General features: G+C 37.4%; 1 protein-coding gene across 1 annotated transcript; it reads left to right on the forward strand.

Moving 5' to 3' along the window:
• The first annotated feature begins 8,395 nt into the window (after window positions 1-8,395).
• LOC147560185 (protein MOR1-like) lies at window positions 8,396-27,538 on the forward strand. Its single transcript, XM_086662276.1, has 53 exons — window positions 8,396-8,878; window positions 9,088-9,193; window positions 9,279-9,402; window positions 11,228-11,307; window positions 11,388-11,565; window positions 11,647-11,711; window positions 11,897-11,979; window positions 12,175-12,260; window positions 12,358-12,471; window positions 13,175-13,294; window positions 13,788-13,890; window positions 14,467-14,603; window positions 14,700-14,765; window positions 14,872-14,992; window positions 15,106-15,140; window positions 15,589-15,660; window positions 15,804-15,908; window positions 16,013-16,118; window positions 17,196-17,308; window positions 17,418-17,505; window positions 17,901-18,001; window positions 18,098-18,205; window positions 18,635-18,740; window positions 18,834-18,913; window positions 18,994-19,143; window positions 19,586-19,661; window positions 19,793-19,917; window positions 20,031-20,141; window positions 20,225-20,374; window positions 20,447-20,521; window positions 20,613-20,694; window positions 20,771-20,895; window positions 20,966-21,067; window positions 21,141-21,215; window positions 21,305-21,400; window positions 21,472-21,573; window positions 21,652-21,753; window positions 21,900-22,082; window positions 22,218-22,329; window positions 22,760-22,836; window positions 22,926-23,005; window positions 23,716-23,781; window positions 23,888-24,011; window positions 24,606-24,728; window positions 24,834-24,911; window positions 24,996-25,313; window positions 25,456-25,553; window positions 25,633-25,789; window positions 25,866-25,982; window positions 26,086-26,181; window positions 26,317-26,388; window positions 26,489-26,786; window positions 26,888-27,538. Exons 1-53 carry the CDS (start codon window positions 8,716-8,718, stop codon window positions 27,166-27,168), a joined length of 6,111 nt encoding a protein of 2,036 aa, XP_086518402.1. The 5' UTR covers window positions 8,396-8,715; the 3' UTR covers window positions 27,169-27,538.
• The last annotated feature ends 365 nt before the right edge of the window (window positions 27,539-27,903 follow it).

Here is a 27,903-nt window from a genome sequence, read left to right on the forward strand (position 1 = left end):
TTAAGGGTTCTTTGGTGGTAATGAGAGGTACTCGTTACGGTAATTTATACAAACTTTTGGGGACAACAATTACGGGAGATGTAGCAGTAGGAATCAGTGGAAGGGATCCAACGGCTAGTACGAGGCTTTGGCATATGCGCCTTGGGCATATGTCAGAAAAGGGTCTATCTTTGATGTGCGGGAAAGGCTTGTTGAAGGACATGAAGAAGCCTTGCATGGAGTTTTGTGAGCATTGTGTGTTCGGGAAGGCACACAGGGTGACGTTCTCTACAAGCAAGCACAGGAGCAAAGAGGTATTAGACTACGTACACACCGATGTCTGGGGACCGGCAAAGTTACCTTCCAAGGGTGGTTCGAGGTATTTTGTTACATTCGTTGATGATCATTCGAGATTTGTCTGGCTTTATTTTCTGAAGCATAAGAATGAGGTATTCAACACATTCCTGGTGTGGAAAGCAATGGTTGAGAACAAAACTGGTCGAAAGCTGAAGACGTTAAGGTCGGATAATGGGACCGAGTACACGGATGGGGCATTCAAGGAGTTTTGTAATCAGGAAGGCATTGTGAGGCACTGGACAGTAGTAAACACACCTCAGCAGAATGGAGTCGCAGATAGATTGAACCGTACACTACTTGAGAAGGCTAGATGTATGCGCTCCAATTCGGGATTAGGCGTAGAATGGTGGGCGGAATCTGTTGCTACAGCTTGTTATATTGTGAACAGGTCTCCACATTCTTCTTTAGATGGCGGCATACCTTACGAGGTGTGGTCAGGTGAACATACAGATTACGGGAGACTTAAGGTTTTCGGTTGTACGGCCTATTACCATGTTAAAGGTAACAAACTTGACAATAGAGCAAAGAAGGCAATTTTCTTAGGATATGCTACAGGAGTCAAGGGTTATCGGCTATGGTGTACGGAAGACAAGAAGTTTGTAAGCAGCAGAGATGTGGTGTTTGATGAGTCATCTATTGTAGCTATGGCGAAAGCTACGGTGCCTAGTTGTGGTGATGTTGGGTCTACTAAAGCTCAAGTAGTGGAAGTAGAAGCCGAAGACCAACGGGTTTCTAGGAATCATGATCAGGTGGAGCATCAGGATAATACTCAGGATGAGGAAATTGATGAACCCGACCATGAGGAGGTTCAAGGGGAAGGTACACAAGTTTTACAACAACAGCAGCAGGATGTTTCGGTACACACTAGGCCGAAACGGTTATATAAGCCGGTACAGAGGTTAGGGTCAGACAAACCTCTTAGGCATTACGGGCAGGCAAATGTGGTTGAATATGCACTCTCGGTGGAAGACGACGAGCCGGTCACCTTCAAACAAGCTATTACCGCGGAGGAAAGAGAGAGTTGGTTGGTTGCTATGCAAGAAGAGATGGAGTCTCTTCACAAGAACCAGACATGGGAGGTTGTCCCATTGCCCGAAGGTAAGTCTGTTATTGGTTGTAAATGGGTGTACAAGAAGAAAGAGGATTCTTCCGAGATCAAGGGTACAAGGTATAAGGCAAGACTAGTGGCCAAGGGTTATGCACAGAAAGAAGGGGTCGACTACAATGAGATTTTCTCACCGGTCGTGAAACATACTTCTATTCGGGTGCTATTGAGTATTGTTGCTCACATGGATCTTGAGCTGGAACAACTCGATGTTAAAACCGCCTTCTTGCACGGAGATTTGGAAGAAGAAATTTATATGGCTCAACCTGAGGGATACAAGGTTGAGGGCAAAGAAAATCAAGTATGTCGTTTGAGGAAATCTCTTTACGGATTGAAACAATCCCCTCGCCAATGGTACAAACGATTTGATTTTTTCATGCTAAAACATGGTTTTCGCAGAAGTGACTATGATTGTTGTGTATACATCAAGAAACTTCGCGAAGGTGACTTTATTTATCTCCTTTTGTATGTGGATGACATGCTTATTGCTTCTCGAAGCATGGTGGAGATAGATAAGTTGAAATCTCAACTCAGTCAAGAATTTGAGATGAAAGACATGGGCGCTGCAAAGAAGATACTGGGAATGGAGATTAAAAGAGAGCGGTCAAGTAAGAAACTGTACTTGAATCAGAAAGGTTACATCGAACGAGTAGTTTCTCGGTTCGGGATGCAGGATGCGAAGGCGGTGTCAACACCTTTGGCACCACACTTCAGGCTCTCGGGAAAACAATCTCCCACTACTACGGTGGAGAAGGATCATATGGATCGTGTACCGTATGCTAGTGCAGTTGGCAGTTTGATGTACGCTATGGTGTGTACTCGTCCGGATATTTCACAAGCGGTCAGTGTGGTTAGTAGGTTTATGGCAAACCCGGGGAAGACACATTGGGAAGCTGTGAAGTGGGCCTTGAGGTACTTGAAGGGTACCGTTGATACGGGTTTGTGCTTTGGTGGAGACACATGTCAGGTAAGCGGTTATGTTGACTCGGATTATGCTGGCGATCTAGATAGAAGACGATCTACTACTGGTTATGTATTTAGGGTACATGGTGCCCCAGTTAGTTGGCGATCGATGTTACAATCTACAGTTGCGTTATCTACTACGGAGGCCGAGTATATGGCTATGGCCGAGGGTGTGAAGGAAGCATTGTGGTTGTGGGGTCTTCTGGATGATCTAGGGATTAAGCAGGAGTGCGTGGATGTATGGTGTGATAGTCAAAGTGCGATCCACTTGGCGAAGAATCAGGTCCATCATGCTCGTACTAAGCATATCGATGTCAGGTATCACTTTGTACGAGATGTCATAGAGGAAGGTGATGTTTCTCTCATGAAGGTACACACAGATGAGAACCCCGCGGACATGTTGACTAAAGTGGTGACATGTAGCAAGTTTCAGCATTGCCTGGAATTGCTACAAATCGGCTCGTGTTAAGTTGCCCGAAAGGGCGTAATGGCGACAAGGTAATCTTTATGTGAAGGGTTGGTAGAACTACGGTAGGCTTGATCCTATAAAAGGGTACGTAGGCAGCCATGGTCATATGGTGCAGTCGGATGAAGTTACAAGAAGCAGATATATCTTACAAGGAGTATCCTGGTGTTCGTCCAAAATTTGAAGAGTATCAAATTGTGTACGAGGTGGAGAATTGTAAGAAGGCAGTTTCTAAATTTAGAAAGAAGATGGCTGTGGCGGTTTTGTGTACAAAGGCGGTTTCAATTGGTTTCAATTTAGATGGGCAGTTTCCAAAAAATGGTATAGGCGGTTTAGATGACAATTTTGGTTCAAATTGGTTACTAAATTCTCGGCTTATATTATTATATAAATAGGGGGTCTTAGAGTGCTTCAAATACAACCAACACAAGCAACAACAACTCTTCTTTAGAGAGAGCTAGAGAGAGTGAGCAAGTTAGAGAGAAATTTTTTGTTCATAGTTTTTGAGCGGTGTTAAATTTCTCGGTCGTCGAAGATTTAGTATAGAAGGTTAATTTCTATACGGTACCATCTTGGGACGAACTTGCGGGTTGTGTGAGTCGTCTTCATCTATCCTTCAATAAAGATTTCTTGTTCGCCCGAGGACGTAGGCTTTAAAGCCGAACCTCGTTAAATTCTGTTCGCATATTTGATTTTGACTTAGCTTTTCGATTCATCTTCATAATCGGATCAATTTCTAGGATAGGTTCGATAGCTTCCGCGAATTTTGGTTATAACACTTTGGCAGGTGGGAAATGGAACTAATATTAATATTTGTTCCGATCCTTGGTTAATAAATCTTCCTAACACACGACCTGTTCTAATAGAAGAATTGCCAACATACATCAACAATGTAGCTCATCTCATGGATCAGAACAATAATGTATGGAATCAAGATATCATTAGTAAGTATTTCGATCAACATACTGGAGATGCTATTAATTCTATTAGTTTAAACCTCATAAGAGATGAAGATAAACTTCTTTGGACCCCTAGTGAATCAGGAGTGTTCTCCACCAAATCTTATTACCAGGAAATTAGGGAGAGACCAATTCTTAACCAAAATGTTCATAATTTTCCCTGGTCTAAACTTTGGAAACATAAAACTATAGCTCCTAAGGTCACTTTATTCATTTGGAAGATGCTTCATGATGGTTTAGCTACATTAGGCAACTTAGCTAAGTATGTTGACTCAATCCAACCCTACTGTACTCTTTGCAATACAGGAGATACTGAAACCATTAACCATCTTTTCGGATCTTGTCCCATGTTTAGAGATCTTATAAATATTACCAATAACAATAACATAATAAATTTAAGCATGGATCCAATCGAAAATATGCGAGATCTATTGAATAAAGGAAAAAATGCTATCGAAGATTGGAATATCTATACTCATCTATTGTGGGGTTGGTGGAAGGAACGAAACGCCAAGATATTCAGTACTAAAACTCCAGATATCCATCGCTGCTGGTGGTATGCAAAAAAAGAGGTAACAAATCTTTCCCTTTTGCCTAACATAATCTCTGAGTTACATGATGAACAGGATTTACAATGGATTCCTCCACCTCCATCAAATATTAAAATCAACGTTGATGGTGCTTTCAAACCACCAAACGCAGCTGCTGGTGCTGTAGCTAGGAACCATTTAGGTCATATAGTTGGAACGAAGACGATGAGTTTTCTACCTGTTTCGCCGCTCCAGAGTGAGCTTAAGGCTTTCGAGTTAGGGTTTCACCTAGGGCAAGAGCTGGGTCTGTTAGCTTTTATATTAGAGGGCGATTCACAAGCAACGGTCGAGATTCTCACCGACTCGTCATGTAGTCCTCCGTGGCGATTATCAAGGGAAGCAGAGAATTTACGTGTCCTTATCTCCACCAAGGAAGTCAAAGTCCAATACTGCCCTCGTATTTCCAATATGGAGGCACATAAATTGGCTAAATCCGGACTTAGTCCTTGACTTGATCGAGCATAGTCATCAAGTCCTTTCAGTTAACTTATTTCATCCTTTTGGTTTACTTTGTTTTGGGTCTTCTGGGCCATTGCAATGAATTGTACTTTTGGATGATATCAATTTGAAAGCTTTATTCAAAAAAAAAAAACAAAACAAGTTCTGTTTTGTTATATAGATTGATTAGTGGTTATAACACCTTCTTCCTTCTCATAAACTGAGTTGAAGAATTTCTTTAGAGAGATTGAGTTTGATGTTACTGTACAAGAGATACCAATGTCATACGTAACCGTAGATTAGACCACCGAAAGCATGGACGAAACATGCCATTAGAACAAACCAAGTCATCTTTCCTGGGTAGTTCTTCTCCATTCCTGAACTATCAATGGCAACCAGTATCGACCCTTATTTTTTGGGGCCTTAGGCGAACGTATCGACGGCCCCTACACCACATTTTTTTTTGATGAGATCCCTACACCACATTTAGTCTTCGCCTTTGTATTTTGTCTTTTAAACTTCCTATGAATTGGGATGTGTTTCACACTTTAACTTTAATTGATTTCACTATACAAACTACACATTAGTACGGTTTGAAACATTTGTTCTATTTGTGCCCCTTTTAATTAACAGAAAAAAGTTATTTAAAAAATGATGTACCTCAGAGGATCAAACCTTAGAGTCTTAGACTTTAGGTTATTTAAGCATCTACTCTACAAACTCTTCTACCCAAACAAATTTGATATATATATATACATAAAAAAAGTAGATATACTAATACTATCTTTAGACAAAATTTATATAAATTACGGACAGTCTAAATTTGGGGGTCATAAGTTGTCGCCTGGTTCGCCTAGACCCAGGACCGAGCCTGATGGCAACACCACCCGGTTGTCTTTCTCTCTAAATAGTGGTGGCTCCCAGGGGCGAGCCCACATAGGGGCCCGTGGGGGCGCAGGCCCCCACGACCCTAACGTGGCTCGTTAGTGTAATGCGAGTTTTTCCCCTATATTAGATAAATATATCTATATATAGATATATATATATATTTCCGTTTTTCAAACATAATTCTTCTTTAGCTTAGTTGGTGAAGAGATTATGTTTCAATATTGAGGTCAAGGGATCGAGTCCCACACACAACATTCTTTTTTTCTAGAAAATTTCTACTACTTGCACTTTTTTTCTAAAATATCTACTACTTAAGTTAGTTGAAATTATTGTTTGGTTTAAGATGACTACTTATTAGAAATACATTATAAAGGACATGCTTGGCTTAAAATTGGTTCTTATTAATTGAGATAACTCAATTTTGACCTCCTTAAAGTACCAACTAAATATAATGGGATGATGAGTTTTTTAAATGTCCTCCTTACTTTTGATTTTGATGATTTTTCGGTGACTTGTATTTTGAATTTCAATATTGTCTTTTTTAGACTTTTGTTCTGGTAAACATGTTATTAGAAAAATAACTTAATCTTCATCTTTTCTTCCATTACGATCACATATTTTGGGATCCAGTCGCAGGAAAGATCCTTAATCCATATTGAGAAAATTAGAGATTGATTGTTATACATCAAAAATACCATAGAATATCTAAACTATAAATAAAATTTTGTTAAAAATTTGCTTTTCGATTTCTAGCTTGATCATTCTTTCATTAACTATAACAAAGAGGTGCCCCCACTCATAAAATTTTCTGGCTTCGCCACTGGACTGGCTCCCATACCTTTAAAATGAAACAACACTAAATAGTGGGTACCTCTTATTAGATCCACTAGTTGAGCTTTTCACCAATAATAAGTGTTACTTACAAAAACAATAATGATAGGTTGACATGGTCTTTTCACATGGTCTTTACCCAAATAGTGTGTCAAGATCGTTTTTCCTCTTACCATTTGCCTTGTAAAATTAGTAATAGCTTGTTTTCAACAAAATCAATATAATTTTCCAAAAAAAAACAAAATCAATATAAAAAACAGTAATGGTCTGTTTGGTACTAATTAATTTTCCAAGTTCACGAGAAAACTGTTTTCTCATAGTAAAACCCTCAAAACCTCATAAAATATTCTACCACCTAAAACACGTGAAATTTGTTTTCCCTCCCTCTCCCTCTGTCTCAAACTGAGCTTTCCCATGCAATTCAACTCTTTATCTCTATCGCGAAAAAAACTCCTTTCTCGCTCTGCAATGGAGCTCTTTATCTCTAAAAAATGTCTGCAATGAAGCTCTTTATATGTCTCTCGCAATCTCTATAATTCTCCCCTTCTTCTTTTTTCTCACTCGCACCTCTATCTCGCAACCTCTGTAACTCCGTCCCGCTCGTCTCTCAACCTCTTTTCTCTCTACCATTCGTCTCTCAGCACCTCTCGTCTTTCTCCATCACCCATCTCTCTCAACCAAATGTCTATCTTAACCTCTATGTAAGTTTCTTAATCTTCAATTCTTTCTCTCATCCTCTCCCACACAGACTCATTGGTTTTAATTTGAAAACCCTAGCCCCGTATTAAGACCCTGAATGCCCAATTTTGAAAACTTTAAAGCCACATATTGAGAGTTAAAAAATTCTCAATGGAGGACCTGAACTTTTTTTTTGTTGAAAACCCTAACTTAAAGAGAGTCTTAACTTAAGAAAGGTGTCACAACTACAGGAAACACTGATATTTGAATTTTCTATATGAAAATAATTAGTTTTCTTTCACACGAGAAAACAATGATTATCACATCAAAATATTTTCAAATGAACCAAACAAACCCTAATATAATTTGACTGCTTTTATCAGGGTCGGTTATCTGGGTGGGCTACTGAAACTGGGATGGTTGGAGTCAGACATAAAACTTTAGTGTTTGGTATAGTTGTGAGAAAATATCAGATTTAAGCTATCTTTATACTCAAACTATTTTCAAATTAGACGGTTTAAACTCAACCACGTCAGACTTAACCAAGTCGGACTCAACTGAGTCATTCCAAACTCAACCTCAACCTCAGCCAAGTCAGGTTCAGATGAATCAAACTCAAGCGAGTTAGTACTTTCAACCAAATCAATTTAGTCGAGTCATATTCAGAAGAATATAATCGGAGTTATATTCAGATTTTGACGAATCAAACTCCGCAGAGAAAAATGAAAATACCACTTAAATTACCCTTTCTCTCATCTTCTCCTACACAAACTCATTGATTTTAATTTGAAAACTCTAACCCCCGTATTAAGATGATCCAGTTTTTGAAAATCTCAAAGCCACATAAGAATCTATATTAGCCAAGTTAGATTCAGACGAATCCAACTCAAGTAAGTTAGTTTCAACCGAATCAAATTTTGTTTTGTTGAGATTGGGCTCCAAGAGTCGTTACATTTGAATGACATTGATACATCATGATTAATATTTAATGACGAAATTAAATGAGATAAATCTTGATGATAAACGGCTTCCACCGAGACTTAATCCCAATAGCTGGACTTAAGAGAGATGTCCAACCACTACACCAAAAAATGGTGGACTCAACCGAATCAATTTAGTCGAGTTATATTCAGATTTTGCCGAATCAAACTCGGGAGTCAAAAATAAAATAAAAATACCACTTATATTACCCTTTCTCTCTCTCTCAAAAATAAAATTCGTTCTCTATTGTACTGACGATTTATCATATACTATCAGATAATAGTTTCCCTTGGCCTTCGCCGGCAGCGAGAACGAGCCGAAAATAATCTCTCTCTCTACCGTAAAAATCTCTCTCTCTATCTTGCTTTCTATCTCCATTAACCTTGGGTGTTGTCGGCTCTCTCTTCTAGATCATCTGAAACTCAGGCTTCCTTGTTCATCGTAAGGTTAGGTTAGGTTTTAAGAGAAAGAAGAAACAAAATGTCTACTGAAGATGAGAAATTATTGAAAGAGGCGAAGAAATTACCATGGGAAGATCGTTTATTACACAAAAATTGGAAAGTTAGAAATGATGCTAACATCGACCTTGCTGCACTTTGTGATTCTATTACAGATCCTAAAGATCCTCGTCTTAGAGAATTCGGTCAGTTAATTATTCTCTCTTATTTCTAGTTCTTAGATCTGTTTCTTTATGAATATTTCTTGATTTGATCTATTCGATCTGTTTATTTGTAATATGTGATAGTACATTGATTAAATGAGTGAAAATTTTGTTCGATCTGATTCGAAAAAGTTTGTTCTTTTTCAAATTTCACTGTTGATAGATTTTTCCTTTTTTTTGAATTTTATTAGGTCCTTTGTTTAGGAAGACAGTTGCAGATTCAAATGCTCCTGTTCAGGAGAAAGCTTTAGATGCCCTAATTGCGTTTCTACGAGCTGCTGATGCTGATGCCGGAAGGTAAAAAGGAAAAAAAATGCTTCCTTTTTGAGTTGTTAAGAATTTGCATGAATCTTTGTTCTTAAGAGTACGAGTGTCTCTATAGGTATGCAAAAGAAGTGTGTGACTCTATTGTGGCTAAATGTCTCACTGGTCGACCGAAAACAGTGGAGAAGTCTCAGGCTTCATTTCTTCTTTGGGTGGAGTTGGAAGCGACTGAGGTTTTCCTGGTAAGGGTTCTCGCTAGTTTATGATTATGTGTTTACTAATTTGGTGATTAGTTTTGCTTAATTGAATTATATCACTCAATGTTAATGGAAGAAGTTAGACCTGGTATTCTGCATAAGTTAGTGAAAATTATGCTCGTTAACTTCGTATTTTAACCATTTCTCTGGCTGATGGTTGCATATTGACATTAGTGAAAGAAATACGCTAGTGGATGGGGACATTGTTGTCGTTCTTTGTCCACTATACATCAATGTCAGACTCCCGTTCGATTTTGACATTCTGTTCTCTCTGACTCATTTTCTTTTCAATCGGGGAGAACTTTTCCGTTGATGTATATTCGGAACTACAATTCGGTAGTTTTTTTCTTTAATTGTTATGAGAGTTTATTATCTGGGAAGTAGGTACAGAAGGGGTGTAAAAGCATTTTATATTGTATAATTAGATACTACATTGGCTTATTTTCAGTATGACACAAATTTGACCATGTAGTTTGAAGCTTTTGATATAAATTCTACTTTATAAACAGTGTAAATTTGACGTGGGTTTCACTTAGAATTTTGCCATCTACATACATTTGCAGTATGTCTTCTTGATTGCAGTTAAGAGTTGAGACAGACATATAACAAAGGACATATAAATATATGTATCTTATAATATATAAAATGTAATTTTTATTTTTAAATTTTATGTTGTAAAAGTTGTCATTATCACTTTTTCGTTTTCTTTTTAAGTTCTATTTATCCAAAATGAATTTGTGTGAGTATTGCAAAATTCTATAGAACTTTTATACATCTAAACTTTCGTTAGAAATGTGGATTGAAATATAATGGGATTTGCAAATTATGTGACTGAAACAATTGTTGCTTGAGACCAGGCATGAGGCATCAGAATATGAGGTTACTAAACAGTAATGCAATATTAGTATGTTGTGGAGCACTAGTTCAACATAACTATGTTATGAAACACTATAGTTTCATTCCAACCTTCACTGGGTCTCTGACATCAACCTAGATTTTCTGGGCTTTGTGTTTGCTCTCTTTCGGTCTAATCGACAAAAAATGGAACATTTGTCCCAAAATTTTGGTAAACCTGAGATAACTTATTGTGAATTTAATGATATACCGACGTGCAATTAACGAGAACTTAGTATATGTGTGTGAACAATATAGTTTTATCTCTTTCTTAGCTTATGTTAATCTTGTTAAGTGTGTGGTCATCCAACTCAAAACCAATTGGCAATGAGTGGAGAGGACCTAGGCATTATATTCTTGCATACTAGACCACCCTTCTCCCATGGGACACTATTCTCACATGCCCCCTCAAGTGTGGCATTCTTTGAGCCTAATACGTGTATTTTTTTTTTTACTTTTTTGGTGACGTGGAGCACATGTGGGTTTTAAACCTATCAAGTGTGGGCCTAGCTCCGATACCATGTTGAGTTTGGTAGTCCAACTCAAAACTAATTGGCAATGAGTGGAGAGGACCTAGTCATTATATTCTTGTATACTAGATCGCGCTTCTCCTATGTGGGACTATTCTCACAAAATTATCTATATAAATGGCTATTTTTTCGAATAATCATATCTTTAGTATGAGCGGTGATCAAATTCATGTATATATTGACACTCCAACTATCCTTTTGTCAATGAAAAAGTATTATTTAATGTTAGATTTTCTATTTCCTATACCTGAGAAACTAGAACGTGATTTTGTGCAATTATTAAATTAACTTATTCCTTGTTGAACTAATGTAAGGTTGACTAATTTCTTTATCTATATCTTCAAAATTGCTTGAAATTGAGTCATAAATATGTGTTGAAATTTCAGGACGCTATGGAGAAAGCTATTAAGCATAAAGTCGCTAAAGCAGTTGTGCCTGCTATTGATGTTATGTTTCAAGCTTTGAGGTTTGCAGTTCAATTGATGTTTAAAGTTGTTTTACTTTTGAACTACTTGAAAAGAATTAATTTTGTTTGCTATTTTTCAGTGACTTTGGGTCCAAAGTTATTCCTCCAAAGAGGATTTTGAAGATGTTGCCTGAGCTTTTTGACCATCAAGATCAGAATGTCCGTGCATCTTCCAAAGGACTGACACTTGAGCTATGTCGCTGGATCGGTAAAGACCCGGTGAAGTCAATTTTGTTTGAAAAGATGAGGGATACAATGGTAAGTATGATTGATACCCACTTTGTAATTCTTGTATGTGTCACTTTCTTGATTTTAACGATATCTGTCTATATATTAAAGAAAAAAGAGCTGGAGGCGGAGCTTGGCAATGTTATGGGTGGAGCTAGACCAACAAGAAAGATAAGGTTCTCATTCCAGTGCTCCTATAAACTTCATCAAAACTGTATACACTGAACAGTCCAGAAATTTCATTTTCAATTTGAATAATGACCAATACCGGCGTGTTGGTTATGGACTAGTTGATGTGAGCAAACTTTTTTGTTATAATTTATTTTGTAGTAGGCTTGATTATCTCTTGGTTTGTTATTAGATCTGAGCAAGACAAGGAGCCAGAACAAGAATTAGTGTCTGAAGCTGGGGGCCCTGGACCTACTGAAGAATCTGTTGATGATGGTAAATAAATCAGCTTCCTGTAATTTGAAAGTGGCTTAGTTTGATTAGTGAATGGTCTCATTTATCTTCATTCTTGACCGAAGGATAAAAATTAAATGTAGGAGAACTATGTTTTCTTAAAATAGAACGTAGTTCTGTATATCACTTGCAGACCCAACTATATATTTGCCTTTCTGACATGATCTATATGTTCAGCTCCCCAGGAAATAGATGAGTATGAACTCGTTGATCCTGTTGATATTTTAACTCCATTGGAGAAATCTGGCTTTTGGGATAGAGTGGTAAGTGTTCTAATTCATATGACGTGCATAAATTCAGTATTTTATCTTTGTTATTTGTGTATTTATCCTAGTTGAGTCCTTTTCTCTGTGATTTCAGAAAGCTACAAAATGGTCCGAAAGAAAGGAGGCTGTGGCAGAGCTTACTAAGCTTGCTTCAACAAAAAGAATTGCTCCTGGTGATTTTACTGAAGTTTGTCGAACGCTTAAGAAGGTGCTCTCTCTTTATTTAAACCTCATTTTGTTTCTCAAAAAGTTGATCTAAGCATTGGAAAGGTGGTATACTTTGATCGCTGGCTATAGCCATTCGTTAAACGACCAAAATGCAATTATTGCCACTTCTTCACATTTTAGTATTTTTACTGCAGTTTGTATCAAATTAAAGTATTTAGCCTTTTCGTAGAACGAATGTGTCAACTTGTAGGGCTGTATAGGTTTGAAATTTTTGATATTTTTGTGGTCAGTGTAAGTAAGTTTTAGAAAATCAACGTATTAAATTTGAGAGGCGTGCATGCATTATTCATGTCTACTTGGTCATTAGCATATTATATCTCATATATATTAGTTTATTATCCTATTGTTTTATTTATATATCAGTTAAGTGAAACTTAATTGATGGTTTGAACTGTTCGCTTTTATGCCAAGAAAATTAGTTGTTTCTTGAAATCATTATGTTTACAAAAAATCCTTTTATTTATCAAGTTACTCTTTTTATTAGTACCCCTGTTTACGAAGTTCTTGCATATCAAGCTTGTTTGGTTGGTATTGATCAAATTCTTGCATGTGCAATATGCAACTGATGTGCATGTCTACATTATACCTTATTATTGTTATAATTCCATTTCAATGTGTAACTGCGCATGTCAATGTTTATTGAGAAAAGAAGGCGTTTTATAAGTGAAAATTTCTGTTTGCAGCTTATTACAGATGTGAATATAGCTGTTGCAGTTGAAGCTATACAAGCTATTGGAAATCTCGCAAGTGGACTGAGAAATAATTTTTCTGGAAGTGCTCGTTTTGTACTACCAGTTTTGCTTGTGAGTATTTTGAGAATATGATTCTTGTTCATTTACTCGTTGAGTTGCATTATCTGGAAGAAGTTACTTATAACCAGATGACTGCTTTATTTCTAAGTCCATACCTTTGCTTCATGTCCTTTATTAATGCATACCTAATACTCCCAATTTAGTGCTAAATATACAAACTTATCTGATTGGTAAGAAGTTAGAAGTTAGGCGCTATTCAGCTAGTCTGCCTTACTCTTATGCGAGGTATTGTACAACGATAAGTTATTAATGGCTGGATACCTGGATATTCTATTTTATGCTATATGTATTTGACTTGCAAAATACTTTCTTTAATTTAATGGTGAGATGGACTATAAATGGATCATGTTTGTCCGAGTGTATTTTACATTGGCAAAACTTAAAATCTTATAAAATCGAGTATTCAATCCATTTGACCTGTTATGTTTAATGATTATCCTGATTAGTTTGGTTGATTCAGTCTCTTTTCTTTTGTCTTGACTAGGAAAAACTAAAAGAAAAGAAGCCGACAGTCACAGAATCTCTAAGTCAGACCCTCCAAGCATTGCATAAGGCTGGGTGCTTTACTCTTCCAGATGTTATTGAAGGCAAATTAACTCTTCATTAGATTTGGATTGCCGTTCATTCAGATATTCTTGTTAGTTTATTGTTAGTGCTAGTGTAACACCTGAGCCTATTCAGTGAAAATTAAGTATTTGATGAAACTTTATAACTCCTACCATTCCATTTTCTGCAAATTCCCTGATGCCAAGATGTTTCTTATTTATTATTCGAGAATGATTCAACGGCTTCATCATATATCATATTGAAGAACAAGTCACATTTTGTTTCTCTTTCTAGTAACTGATTTGTTTTCTTGTCAATCTCATTGAGTAATTTGAAGCAAACCTTTGGTATTAGTGGTATTAAGTTTTGTAGCTCATTAAGCATTTTGCTTGACTTACTTAAAGTAGATTGTTATCTCTTATAATGAACCCTTGCTTTTAGCGGATATATGTTTTCTCTCTTACGATTTATCTTGCAATTGTTCTTTTTCATAATTATTTCGTAGTCAATCAATATCCAAGGTTTTGATGATTAAAATTTTAAACGTATTTTATCATATGCAAGTGAAAGCATGACGGATGTTTGTTTTCTTATTACTTGTCCTTGACTCCTTGCAGATGTTAAAACAGCTGTGAAAAACAAAGTTCCACTTGTCCGTTCTTTAACTTTAAATTGGGTCACATTTTGTATCGATACAAGCAACAAAGCTGTTGTTCTCAAGTTGCATAAGGAGTATGTTCCCATCTGTATGGAGGTTAGTGTCTTGATGCCTTAGCATCCCATACTTATTCTTTCTCATAGTGACAGCGCTTGTTTCTTGCCTTACTGGACAAGTATCCTGTGTATGTAGTGTCTGAATGATGGTACCCCGGAAGTTAGAGATGCATCATTTTCAGTTTTGGCAGCAATAGCAAAGGTATACTACTAATCCTTTCTTGGTAATTACTAATTAATTTGGCAACTAAGTTTGCAAAGACATATTCAAATACCATGCCTTACATCCATGCGCTGTTTTTTTCTAGTCTGTTGGAATGAGACCTCTGGAAAGGTCACTGGAGAAACTTGATGAGGTGAGGAAAAAGAAGCTTACTGAAATGATTGGGGGATCTGGAAGTGGCGTTCTTCCTTCTGCAGGCGGCTCAGGTGTGTATGTTTCTGATTTAGTTGTTCTTTAATCGCCAGTAACTTCTGTCTTTCTTTGAAGCCTTGGTTGTTTTCATTGCCTAAAGTTTTATATTATTATATGCCTGCTCCAGCCTCAGGTTCTGGTGGGGGCGTCTCATCGTCAGAGGTGTGTATATTTTTGGTTGAAATTCTGTTTCCATTTTCATGGTTATCTTTTGGTTTACAAAGTTTGACCCCTTCCACTTTTATAAATCTGTCTGAAATTTTCGTATGCATCTGTTATTTGGTTACAAGCTTCATTCTGTTAATGGATCTACTCTTTTATCTCTTAGCATACCCCACAATGCAACTGCATCTCTTCTTCTCTAGCAGTATAGTTGTAATTTGTAAAGGAAGCTATTTCCTAGGTCACCCATTTTACTTCTATGGATAATCTGCTTACTGTGATCGACTAGTTGGCATAAGAAGTAGCTTTAGAATTGTGTCACTTCTGATTCGACGTCCACTAAGTTCCTTGAGCCATAATTATGGCTACTGACAGCATCTTTATTCATATAAATATATTCATCAAAAGTTCAAAACTAATGCTTCACTAATTTCTAATTACTTTGCAGACTACATCGACCTCTTTCGTTAGAAAGTCCGCTGCAAGCATGCTTAGCGGAAAGAAACCTATCCAAGCTGCTGTGAGACCTTCTTTCCCTTTTTTCCGTGGATCGGATATTTTCCTTTGTAGATCAAATTGTACATAAATTTTAACTGATATGAAGATTATCAGTCGTCTTGTTCTATTAGTTATCTTCTTTTGATAAATTCCCTGTTTTAGCAGCCGGTCACTAAGAAAAGTGGTTCAGCAAAACCGGGTGTTAGCAAGAAGGGGGATGGAAGTGGACAATCAAAGGCCCCTGCAGCAGTTGTACATGAAGATGTTGAGGTAAAACACCAATCTGTCTATGCTTGCTTCTGCTTTCTGTTGCATTTGTTGTCTTTATTTGATAAGTAATTTCTGTGTTACCAATTGGTTACATGAATTTTTAGCCTGCAGAAATGACTCTTGAAGAAATCGAAAGCAGATTAGGTTCCCTTTTGCAACCAGAGACTATTTCTCAACTAAAGAGTGGTGTCTGGAAGGAACGCCTTGAAGGTTCTATATTATTTACTTTTCTAACTGCCTTTTTTTTTTTTCCTGGTCTTCTAGCTGTGCTCTAATTGGAAAATTTATTCTTTTTTAACAATTGGAAATAATTAAAAAGGGAACTATACAAGGAATTCCCCTACAGCCCCAAAATGTGATTATCAATTTCAGGCCAAAAAAAATATTGCAATGTGGCTACTAGCACGGTAGCACCTCCCAGAATACAGTAACGTGTAAATAAGATATGAACTTTAGCCACTTGTCTCCTCTGCTCCAGTTGGAATTGTTAATGGCGTATGTTCTCTTGAATTGATTCATCGATTTTGTAGTTGTTACATTAAACTCTTGATCTGGGATGGGTAAGGCCTCCATACATCTCATTCGTTGTTATAAGTGTTGCATATACATGCTGTACTTTTTCGTTTTTCTTCAGGACGAAACGTTTCTATGAGACTAAGTAGGCCATCTATACTATTTTCGTTCAGGAATCAAGGCTGGTTATGGACATAAAGTAGAACAAAATATTAATGTTTAGTCTCAATGTCCTTTATATTGTAATTCTCTTTTGATCTGTATCACTGTTTGTGTTGTAACTTGTAAGTTGTTATCTTGTTTACCTGGTTGGCTTCTTGTAGCCCATCTTATTACCTCTAATTAGTGTTTGTTAAAATCATAAATTATGATTCAGCGTGAATGGTTCCTTTGTTCGACCTTCATGGATGAAATAATCTTGTCATTTGTTTCCTGTTTAGATTTCATAAATAGAGTGGGGTGTAAAACTAGCGCTCCTTTAGATTCAGGATAGACTCCGATAAGAGTCCAGTTCCAATAGGACTCGTAGTGTTCAAGCTCTGGCCATCCATTCTCTACGGCCTGGCCTAATGCTGTAAAGCACCTTGCTTAGCTTCTTATTTGTGCTACTTTTATCCTTATATGTCACGCCTTCACGTTATTATATCAAAAGTACTGTTTGACTTTTGCATTGGTGTATATAATCAGACTTCTAATTTAGAAGTGTAAGATGCGCCTGATACAATTCACTCTGAAGTGTTGATTCCTTATTGAATAAATTCCATCACATTGCAGCAATTCTCTCTCTAAAACAGGAGGTAGAAGGTCTTCAGAATCTTGACCAGTCAGCTGAGATTTTGATACGTTTGCTGTGTAATGTACCTGGGTGGAATGAGAAAAATGTGCAGGTACTCTTACATATTAAAAAGAAAGTACAGATACTTGGGTTATTCTGAACTTTTTTTTTTCTCGAGTATCAGCAGATCATCTCATCTTTTGGCTTTTCTATGAGTGCAGGTCCAACAACAGGTTATTGAAGTTATTACGCATATAGCTTCTACAGTATCAAAATTCCCCAAAAGATGTGTTGTACTCTGCATTCTAGGTAACTAATCTTATCGCCAAAAGAAGCTGCATCCTGCATAGTCTTTCGTGTCTCAGCATCATAAAATCTTGCAATTTGACTTGTGGAAAAGCTAAATTTGGATTTAACCATCAAATCAGTCTGGGTGTTCGTTTCTGCACATAGTGGGAAATAGGTTTCTGGTGGCAAATATTATGCTGAGTTAGATTTAACCATTAAATCACCGTTCGAGTGTTCGTTTGTACATTGGAGGGTCTAAGTTGGTTAGATTTATTCTTAGTGCTTCTTCCTTTTCTGTATCACATACTCTGCTCTTGTCAATACCTGCTATTGTGGCGAATATTATGCTGAGTTGAGTAGTTTTTGGCTTCACGGTGAGGCATGCTCCGAACTAAATTTACCCTTCTAATTCTCAGGAATAAGCGAACGTGTAGCAGATATTAAGACCCGCACTCATGCAATGAAGTGCCTTACTACATTTTCAGAAGCTGTTGGTCCTGGATTTGTTTTTGAGAGGGTAAGTTAAATTGCTCAATTGACATTTGATGCCCCATCTAGTCATACCTTGTGCTCTGACTTGTGGTGGAATAACTTTTGCATTTGGTGGTTCTAGCTATACAAAATAATGAAAGAACATAAGAATCCCAAGGTTCTAAGTGAAGGAATATCATGGATGGTTTCTGCAGTTGAAGACTTCGGTGTTTCCCATTTGAAGCTGAAGGTGATTTTAGTTTCCTCTTTTTTCTTTCGGAAAAATGACCAAAACTCCTACATCCAATTTTCTTTTGTCAAAAATCTATTAATTTTGTTTTACGCTTCACCTCCTATGTAAGCTTTGCACAAGTTAGACACATTATGTAAAATTTACACAAGTTTGCATTGGAAGCCCAAGCTTAAACAATAAATAAATATAATTTTTGTTGAAAAGTATTGACATGTTGTAGTTAATTGGGAGGCCTGGGTATCGTGAGATTTCCAGCTGCCTAACCCCCAATTCTTGTACATATTTTTCGTTCTTTTTCAATATATTCATTCAAAGTTTCAAAAAAAAGAAGTATTGACAGTCCTGCTAAGTTACCCAAGACCAACAGGAAATTAGATCTGCAGCCCAATATCCATCTTATTTATTTCTAACTGTTTCACTTCACAGGACTTGATTGATTTCTGCAAAGACACAGGACTGCAATCAAGTGCTGCTGCCACTAGAAATGCAACTATAAAGCTGATTGGGTCATTACATAAATTTGTCGGTCCAGGTGACTGAGTTGTTTATCTTGTCCTCATGCTGTCTGTTTCAACTCACCTTCTCTTTTGGTAAAGGAATGCTTAATTTTTCCTTTCTGTTGCAGATATTAAGGGGTTTCTGACAGATGTGAAGCCTGCACTTCTTAGTACACTTGATGCAGAATATGAAAAGAATCCCTTTGAGGTATATCTCTAGTTCAATCAGCATGCGTGTGTTTTAGTTTTTACTTGTGTTACTTTTGTACTTAGCATCGATTGCAACAGGGTGCAGCGGCAGCTCCTAAGAAAACAGTAAAGGCAGCAGAATTGTCATCATCTACATCTGCTGGTGGGTTGGACGGCCTGCCACGTGAAGATATTAGTGAAAAGATAACTCCAACTTTGCTGAAGAACTTTGGCAGCCCTGACTGGAAGGTTCACTTGTTTATGTGCATTTCTCGTTTGAAGTAATTTGGACAGCCATTATTTGGAATTTGGTATTGTGGAATGTTTGAAGCATGAACATAGGGTTGGATAAGTTTCCGAAAAAAAACCTAGGGTTGTACCGTTTAGTCCACGGACCAACTGTCTACTTGTCTTGGAAATATTTTGCCTTGAGTCAGCCAGACTCCACCTAGATTTGTAGCTGTTATATGCGGATAGACTGGGCCTTGACCCATTGGGCAAGCAGAATTGTTCTGCCACATATATCTGGTACGACGTCTGAACTTGGTTTTGGACGGTGGCCAAGCCAGGGCATCCTCCTATTCCAAAGTTACTTGTATATTAATAATATCAAATCTCATGGTAGTGGACTAGTGGTGGCTAAGTAATTTTGTTTCATTCTCAAAACCTGATATTTTTTTGGTTGTTGCAGCTTCGTTTGGAATCTATAGAGTCAGTGAATAAGATCTTAGAAGAAGCCAACAAGCGTATTCAGCCTACTGGAACTGGTACGAGATATGTTCATTAGCTGCATACAGAAATTTAGAGATTAGCTGATACCAGCTACCGATATTATGTCATGGTTATTCTATTCTAATAGCCGGAGTAACTGACTTTATTTTTGTTATGGAATCATCAGTGGAGCTATTTTCTGCACTTAGAGGGCGGTTATATGATAGCAACAAAAACTTAGTAATGGCAACCTTGGCCACTATCGGTGGCGTTGCATCCGCAATGGGCCCACCAGTTGAGAAGTCAAGCAAGGTATAAAAGTTAACTTCTAAAGTTCTAATATGATCTGTTTTCTCTCCATTTATGTATGCTAGTTTGTTTTCGAGGCATATATACATAAGAACACGAGACTTGGTCTTTTGCAGGGTCTTCTAGCTGATGTTCTGAAATGCATTGGTGACAATAAGAAGCACATGAGAGAATGCACTTTGAATACTTTAGAAACCTGGCTTGGAGCTGTCCAACTCGATAAGATGGTACTGCCAGTTATTGATTCCTATGACTTCAGAATAAACTTACATGCTGACTATTCCGTTTCTTGAAAATGGCGGATTTGTAGGTTCCATACTTTGTAGGTGCTCTCTCTGATACAAAGATTGGTGCAGAGGGGAGGAAAGATCTCTTCGATTGGTTATCGAAGCATCTTTCAGGAACAAGTGAATCACCCGATGCTCTCCATCTATTGAAACCAGCTGCCTCTGCTCTGACGGTATTTGTAATTTAAGATGCAGTCAATTTCTTATGATGTAAACATAATTTACAAATGTGCATTTTTCTTTAGGACAAATCATCAGAGGTTCGAAAAGCTGCTGAGGCATGCATCGCTGAAATTGTGAGAGTTTCTGGACAAGAAGCAGTATGTGACTAGTCATAAACCCTTATTTTCATACTTCTGAAATGAGATTGACAGCTGGAACACTATCAATTCATTGATTCTTTTGTTTTAGGTGACCAAGGTTGTGAAAGATATCCGTGGACCTGCTGTGGCCCTTATTCTTGAACGGCTTAACCCATCTGCAGCATTCCAAGGTGTATCATCACATCCATCCTTATTTTAGTAGTCAACTTACGCGTTTGTGGTCTAATAATCCTACTTGATATCCAGAATCATTTGAATCTGCAAAAGCAATTTCATCTGGGATGGCATCAAAAACCAGTTCAAAGATTGGAAAGTCCAACACAATTGTCCATAGTGATCGTGGGAAGCATGGGAGCAAAGCCATTTCTTCGGTTTGTCGTACTTGCTTGAGACCCTTGATTTTTTCTGTCTAAACGTTACTGACTGTTTTCATTGGAACAGAGGGCTGTTCCTGCCAAGGGTCTTAGGCCGGAATCCGTTGCATCTGTTCAGGATCTTGCTGTACAGTCCCAGCCTTTATTTAATATAAAAGATTCGAATAAGGTATACGCATTCACCATGTCAAGGGGAACATGCATATCACTTTTACCTCAATCTTGGATTCATTATTTTGCAGGAAGAGAGGGAGAGATACGTAGTTCGCAGATTTAAATTTGAGGAAATTCGGTTGGAGCAAATTCAAGAGCTTGAGGTTTCTGTTTTTCACATGCTTATTAGGGTGTAATATATGTTTCCATTTTATCCGTAATCTGTAGCCTCCTAATTGATCCTTTACTTCAGAATGATTTCACGCGGTATTTTAGAGAAGACCTTCATCGACGACTTCTTAGCACAGACTTCAAGAAGCAAGTGGATGGGCTTGAGTTGTTACACAAGGTAAGTTTTTTTCTTGTGTTATGTGGGTTGCCTTAATTTTGTGTAAAGGGTTGTCTGTATCTGTTGTGCAGACTCTCCCATCCGGTGCAATGGAAATGATAGAGCTTCTTGATATACTTTTGAGGTGGTTTGTTATGCGGTTCTGTGAGTCAAACACAACGTGCCTGTTGAAGGTACAATACTTCTACTAAATTTGTTCGTTAAATATGGCATGAAGTTCTTCTAGGTTTGAAGTGATTGAAAGTAAACAGGTGCTGGAGTTTCTCCCTGAATTCTTTGATTCACTGAAGAATGCGGGCTATCATTTAACAGAAGCAGAAGCATCTATATTTCTCCCATGTCTTATGGAGAAGGTATTTCGTAATAAACTTTTCTAGATGAGTTTTGACTTTGATGTAAATGCATTGTGGTATTCATTTTTTTCTTTTGTTCTGTTGTACTGCTCGAGTAGGATTTTACGTGACCACGTTTTTTCCCATTGTTTTTTATGCCATTATAGTGTGGGCATAATATCGAGAAAGTGCGAGAAAAAATGCGGGAGTTGATGAAACAAATTACACACATATATTCAGCATCGAAGCTGTTTCCTTTTATCTTGGAGGGTTTGCGTTCCAAAAACAATCGCTCTCGGATAGAGTGTGTTGATCTTGTTGGCTTCTTAATTGATCACCATGGAGCTGAGGTAAAAAATTTGTCCTGGTTTATAACAAGTCGTCACCATTAATTCTTTTTGGTTATTTTGCCCTTTTTGTGGATTAAGCTACTAATTATAACTATTACTTATTTAAAAAAAAATCATAACTATACTTTTATACAGATAAGTGGTCAGTTGAAGTCCCTGCAACTCGTTGCTGCTTTGACTTCAGAAAGAGATGGTGAACTTAGGAAAGCTGCTTTAAATACATCAGCGACTGCTTATAAGAATCTCGGTAATGATGTTGCCTATATACATTTATTCAAACTTGAAAGAGTTGTGCAATTTCGCGAAACCATGAGTTAGGACCAACTAATAGCTGTGGGGATATCGATATCTGACATTTGCACGAGGTATCAGATTTCGAAGTAAAAATAACCAAAAAAAGAGACAAATTTACAGACAAGTATGTTTATTTTGTTGGGTATTAATTTTTTCTTGATGTTATTTTCCTTCTCCACAGAATGCTCGAATGTTTAATTTAATCAATTTTTTCTTCAGAACCAAGCAGTTACAGATCTGTGTCCTGTTCATACAGGATTATGCTAATTCATTTAAAATAAGTTTGATTCCACCTGATCCGAGAGTAGTTGCATACCTATTGATGTGTATATTGTGTATTTTAGATACACTATAAATCGTTGACATTTGTTTTTATGGTGTAGGGGAGGATGTATGGAGGTATCTTGGGAAGTTATCAGATGCTCAAAAAAGCATGTTGGACGATAGATTTAAGTGGAAGGTTAGTGTCCAAATTCCTCATGGGTGCACCTCTCGTCATGAAGTTATGGTTCTTCTGACTCTTATGTTGATCAATATGTTTTTGGACAGGCCCGAGAGATGGAGAAACGGAAAGAGGGAAAGCCTGGTGAAGCTAGAGCCGCTTTGAGACGTTCTGTCCGGGACAATGGGTGTGTATTATTTCCTTTCCACCTGTTGCTTCGATGCATGCTTAATGCTTTATCATCTTGTGTAACTTAGCATATGTTAAACCATTTGGTATTTGTTACTCTCTCTCTCTCTCTATATATATATATGTGTGTGTGTGTGTGTGTGTAATCATTTTATCTATTCTTTGTGGTACTTTATCATGTTGTTCCTCATTGTTTAAGGCTTTAAATACTTACCCCTATACAATATACATTAGAAACATGTGAAACTTCCATTTCGACAATGAAGAATGACATGTCGCAGTACCACAAAGGATAGATAAAATGTGAAACTTCAGAAAGATGTTCAGGAAAATGGGAAACCAGAGTTCCAGCTGCCAATCTGAACTTAATCCCTCCATTTTAAGATGTCCTGCGCATGCTTATTTACCTATTTCGACATTACTCTTCTAGTCTTCTCTTAAGATAGTTTTGAAATTTTCATGCTGATAACTGTTTCTATGAGAATTCATGCTAAAGGTTTGTTGAAGTTTTTGCTTATTTTGTACACAATGTTAGTATATTGTTTTCGTACTATTATAACTGGGAGATTTTTGTCAAGTGTAAGCTTGTTTTTGCTTTGTTTCGGGACAGGAGTGTAAATTTATTTCCTCGTGCAGTAAATTTCAATTGATTTTCATTTTTTCTCATCGTTATATAGGTGCATATTATTTTTCGGTTTATTCTTCCAGGTTAGATGTAGCAGAGCAGAGTGGAGAAATTCTTTCACGATCTGTTTCCTTGCAAGGTTTTACAAGGTACTCAACAGATTATGGACACGAAATTTGTTTATTTTAGGAGACATTTTTATGTTTCCATTATGTCATAGATAATCTTCAATGGTGTAATACTGTTCGTCATCAGGGAACACGCTGGACATTCTGAACCTCATCTTGACAGGCATATACACCGTCCAGTTCCAAGTTCAACCGGGCCAGCAGACTGGAATGAAGCTCTAGATATCATTTCATTTGGTTCCCCTGAGCAGGTTTGCCGTCTTTAGATGCTTTCGAACTGTATCCCTTTCCACTGATATTATTCCTTGTTAGTACTGCAGCATGATGAAATTTAGATCCCATGTTCCACTGATTCTAGTGGCAACCTGTAGTCCACTTGACACAGTTCGATTTTTAAGAGAACACTGATTCCTTTTTTTATTCATGTTTTCATTCTCGAACCTGCTATTGTTCTCAAAGATTGAGATTGTTTAGGCAATAATTGGTTTAAATGTAAAAAATTGATCTAGAAGGTACTTTTAACGAACAACGACTGGCTTACTTGGATCTTCACTCCACTATTCTCTTAAAATGCGATCTCCTTAATACTACGAGTTAAGGATGATAATTTGATTACTCCAAGGACTCATTATATGTCATTTCCTCTCATCATTGTTTGTTCTTTATCTGTTTTTCTAGATGGGGCCTTCACCGTTTTCTGAAATAATTCTTTTACATAAATATTTTTAATCAGTTAATGACCTCATTCTCTTGTCGGATTTTAAGCTGCGTATTCTCATCTCAAATATTGGTGTCTTAGTTATGGATAACAACTGTCTAACTTTCAAACAATCTGATTGGTGCAGTCTGTTGAAGGCATGAAAGTTGTTTGCCATGAGTTGGCATTAGCAACAAATGAACCTGAAGGCACTGCAATGGATGATCTAGTTAAAGACGCAGATAAACTCGTCTCTTGCCTAGCAACTAAGGTAAAACCGACCCCGTTACTCATTCTTGTCTTGAATTACTAAACATTTTGCGATGTTTTAGCCTTTTAGGTCCTCTCATCGTGGTTTAAACTTTTATTGGAGCAGGTAGCTAAGTCCTTTAACTTCAGTTTAGCAGGAGCTTCTTCTCGGTCATGTAAATATGTTCTGAACACACTCATGCAGGTCTGTAGTTTATCACTGTCTAATTTTTCTTCTTGGACTAAAGGTTTCTTCGTGTTAAACTATAATTATGGTGTATTATTTCAGACATTTCAAAATAAAAGACTTGCCCATGCTGTGAGAGAGAGTACAATTGACAGCCTCATCACGGAGCTTCTTCTTTGGCTTTTAGATGAAAGGGTGCCACTGATGGATGATGGTAGCCAGCTTCTGAAAGCACTGAATGTTTTGATGCTTAAGATTCTGGATAATGCAGAACGAACATCATCTTTTGTCGTACTCATAAATCTATTGCGTCCATTGGATCCCTCGAGATGGCCATCACCAGCCTCAACTGAGACATTTGCTGCGAGGAATCACAAGTTTTCAGACTTAGTGGTCAAATGTCTGATCAAACTAACAAAAGTATGTTCATCTGATTTGCTTAATAACCATATATGATTAGGGTGGCCCATCCGCCCAACTTTCTCGATCATCATCACGCCCGACTTTTCACCCCTAACAACCTGTTCTGGTGTGTAACAGATGCTACTTTTATGACTTGTAGGTTCTTCAGAGTACGATATTTGAAGTTGATCTTGACCGCATCCTTCAAAGTATCCATGTTTATCTTCAAGGATTAGGGATGGAAGAAATTAGACGAAGGTAACTGCCGTGTACCTAATTAAAAATTCTTGGCGTTCTTTTCCTGTGACTAATGTGTCTAACACATCAAATGTGCCAGAGCTGGAGCTGATGACAAACCACTTAGAATGGTCAAAACTGTTCTACATGAACTTGTTAAGCTTCGTGGGACAGCAATCAAGGGTCATCTTTCCATGGTTCCAATTGACATGGAACCTCAACCTATTATCCTTGCATATATTGACCTCAATCTTCAGGTAGAATTCATGCATTGTGGGTGGTAGCTTTATTTCGCTTTTCTTTTTTATTGAACTTCGTTTCTTTATTTCTCAGACCCTTGCTGCTGCGAGAATGCTAACACCGGCAGGTCCTGTTGGTCAAACCCATTGGGGTGATTCTGCTAACAACAGTCCATCAGCTGCTTCAAACTCAGCTGATGCACAATTGAAGGTTTTCACTTCAACTTCTTAAGAATTAAGTGGATCATTGAATTTTGAATTGTTTCATTATTGGGTTTCTTTCTATTTTAAAAACATTTGGTGTCAATTCACAGCAAGAACTTGCTGCAATTTTCAAGAAGATCGGCGACAAGCAAACCTGCACTATTGGTTTATATGAACTATACCGGATTACCCAACTATACCCTAAGGTACACGAATCATGTAAATAGGATTCACCAATTACTGTGTTCTCTTTCTATTAATTTTTGCTTGTGATTTGATGTATTCATCTCTCTCTCTCTACGTACGATGATTTTATCCTTTCTGTGTCATTTGTTCTTTAGGTTGATATTTTTTCTCAGCTCCAGAATGCAAGTGAAGCATTCCGAACATATATTAGAGATGGATTAGCACAGGTACACTTCTACTTTCTTTGACCAAGTTTGTAGGCAATGGAAATTTTGCACGTATCTTGGAACTGGAATCACCTTCTGTTCTTAAACTTCACTGTCACAGATGGAAAAAAATGCAGCTGCTGGAAGAACTCCTTCAAGTGTACCAATCTCAACCCCTCCTCCAGTTGCACTAACCCTATCTTCTCCAAAATTAGCTCCTTTATCACCTATACAGACAAATTCAGTAAATGACTCAAAATCTCAAAATTTGAATCATGATTCAATGAACTCAAATTTTCCACCATCGCATACCGAAGATGATCGAGTTAGCAACACTATTTCTTTAAGAGGCATTGCCGATCTTTCGGAGTTGCGGCACCATATGGCAGATGAAAAGAACGATAGATTTCCATCCGGAGGTAAACACAACACACTCTCTCTCTCTCTCTCTCTCTCTCTCCTGTTTTCTTATACTCTTGTGTGAAGTACCATTCTAACTAGAATAACTGAATCTCTCTAGTATCAAGTGGGACACTCGATGCAATTAGAGAAAGAATGAAGAGCATTCAACTGGCAGCAGCTGCAGGTAATCCAGATCCTGCACACAGACAATTTATGCACATGAATAGTGGTAATTTGGTCCGTGGATCAGACGATCAAGTTGCTCATGGATCAGATCAAGTAGTTGATGAGCAGGAACCTATCGTGCAAACTACAGTTCTACCTATGGATGAAAAAGCATTATCTGGGCTTCAAGCCCGGATGGAAAGGCTTAAAAGCGGAACTCTCGAACCCCTTTAGAGAGAACATAATCTTTTAGAAGTGACTAGAGAAACAGACCTCTTTCTCTGACAAGACTCTTCGTTCACTGAGTTCCTAGAACAACAAAGCAAGAAAGGTGTAGGTCGAGGATGTTGAGCTTAGGGCGAAAGCTCAGAGGTGAAGAGGACCGAAGTGAATTTCTCGTGTGGATCATGCCGTGCCTTTCTTGACGAGTATTAGTTTTATATAAGGTGGTGGTACTTTTATAGTAGTGGTATTTATATGTTAATGTTCGATTTATCTTACATGGTTTTTTACGGTATCGGTGTTTCTGTATTTGTGCTCAAGGAAAAGTTAAAATTTTTATACACTTCAGGAGGGCGAAAGAAAGTACATAGCTATTTGTAAATTTTGCATTTTTTTTTTCTTGCAGAATCCCATTTTTCATTGTTTGATTGATGCCCTTAGATGGAAGGATTTGATAGTCTTTTGTGACCTAAAATACTAAATTTTTACTATTCTCTATCTTTTCTTGGGTATGAGTGACTATTTACATGGTAGTGTCACTTAGAGGAGCTATTTTCTCATAAACTGGTCGATCATAAATCTGTGTATGTCTTCGGTTTGGTTTCTTTTCTGGGTTGAAGTCTCAATATCTTCTCTTCACCTCCGTATTTTCATTCCTTAATTAATTACTCAACTACAAATTATAGTGTATTTCTCTGATGTAACTAAATCCCTCCACTTGATCAGTTGATCTCAATAAATATTCGA

The sequence above is a fragment of the Eschscholzia californica genome, unplaced genomic scaffold, assembly GCF_041429995.1.
Source record: "Eschscholzia californica isolate CP2 unplaced genomic scaffold, dmEscCali1.0.p SCAF_2, whole genome shotgun sequence".
Classification (NCBI taxonomy): domain Eukaryota; kingdom Viridiplantae; phylum Streptophyta; class Magnoliopsida; order Ranunculales; family Papaveraceae; genus Eschscholzia; species Eschscholzia californica.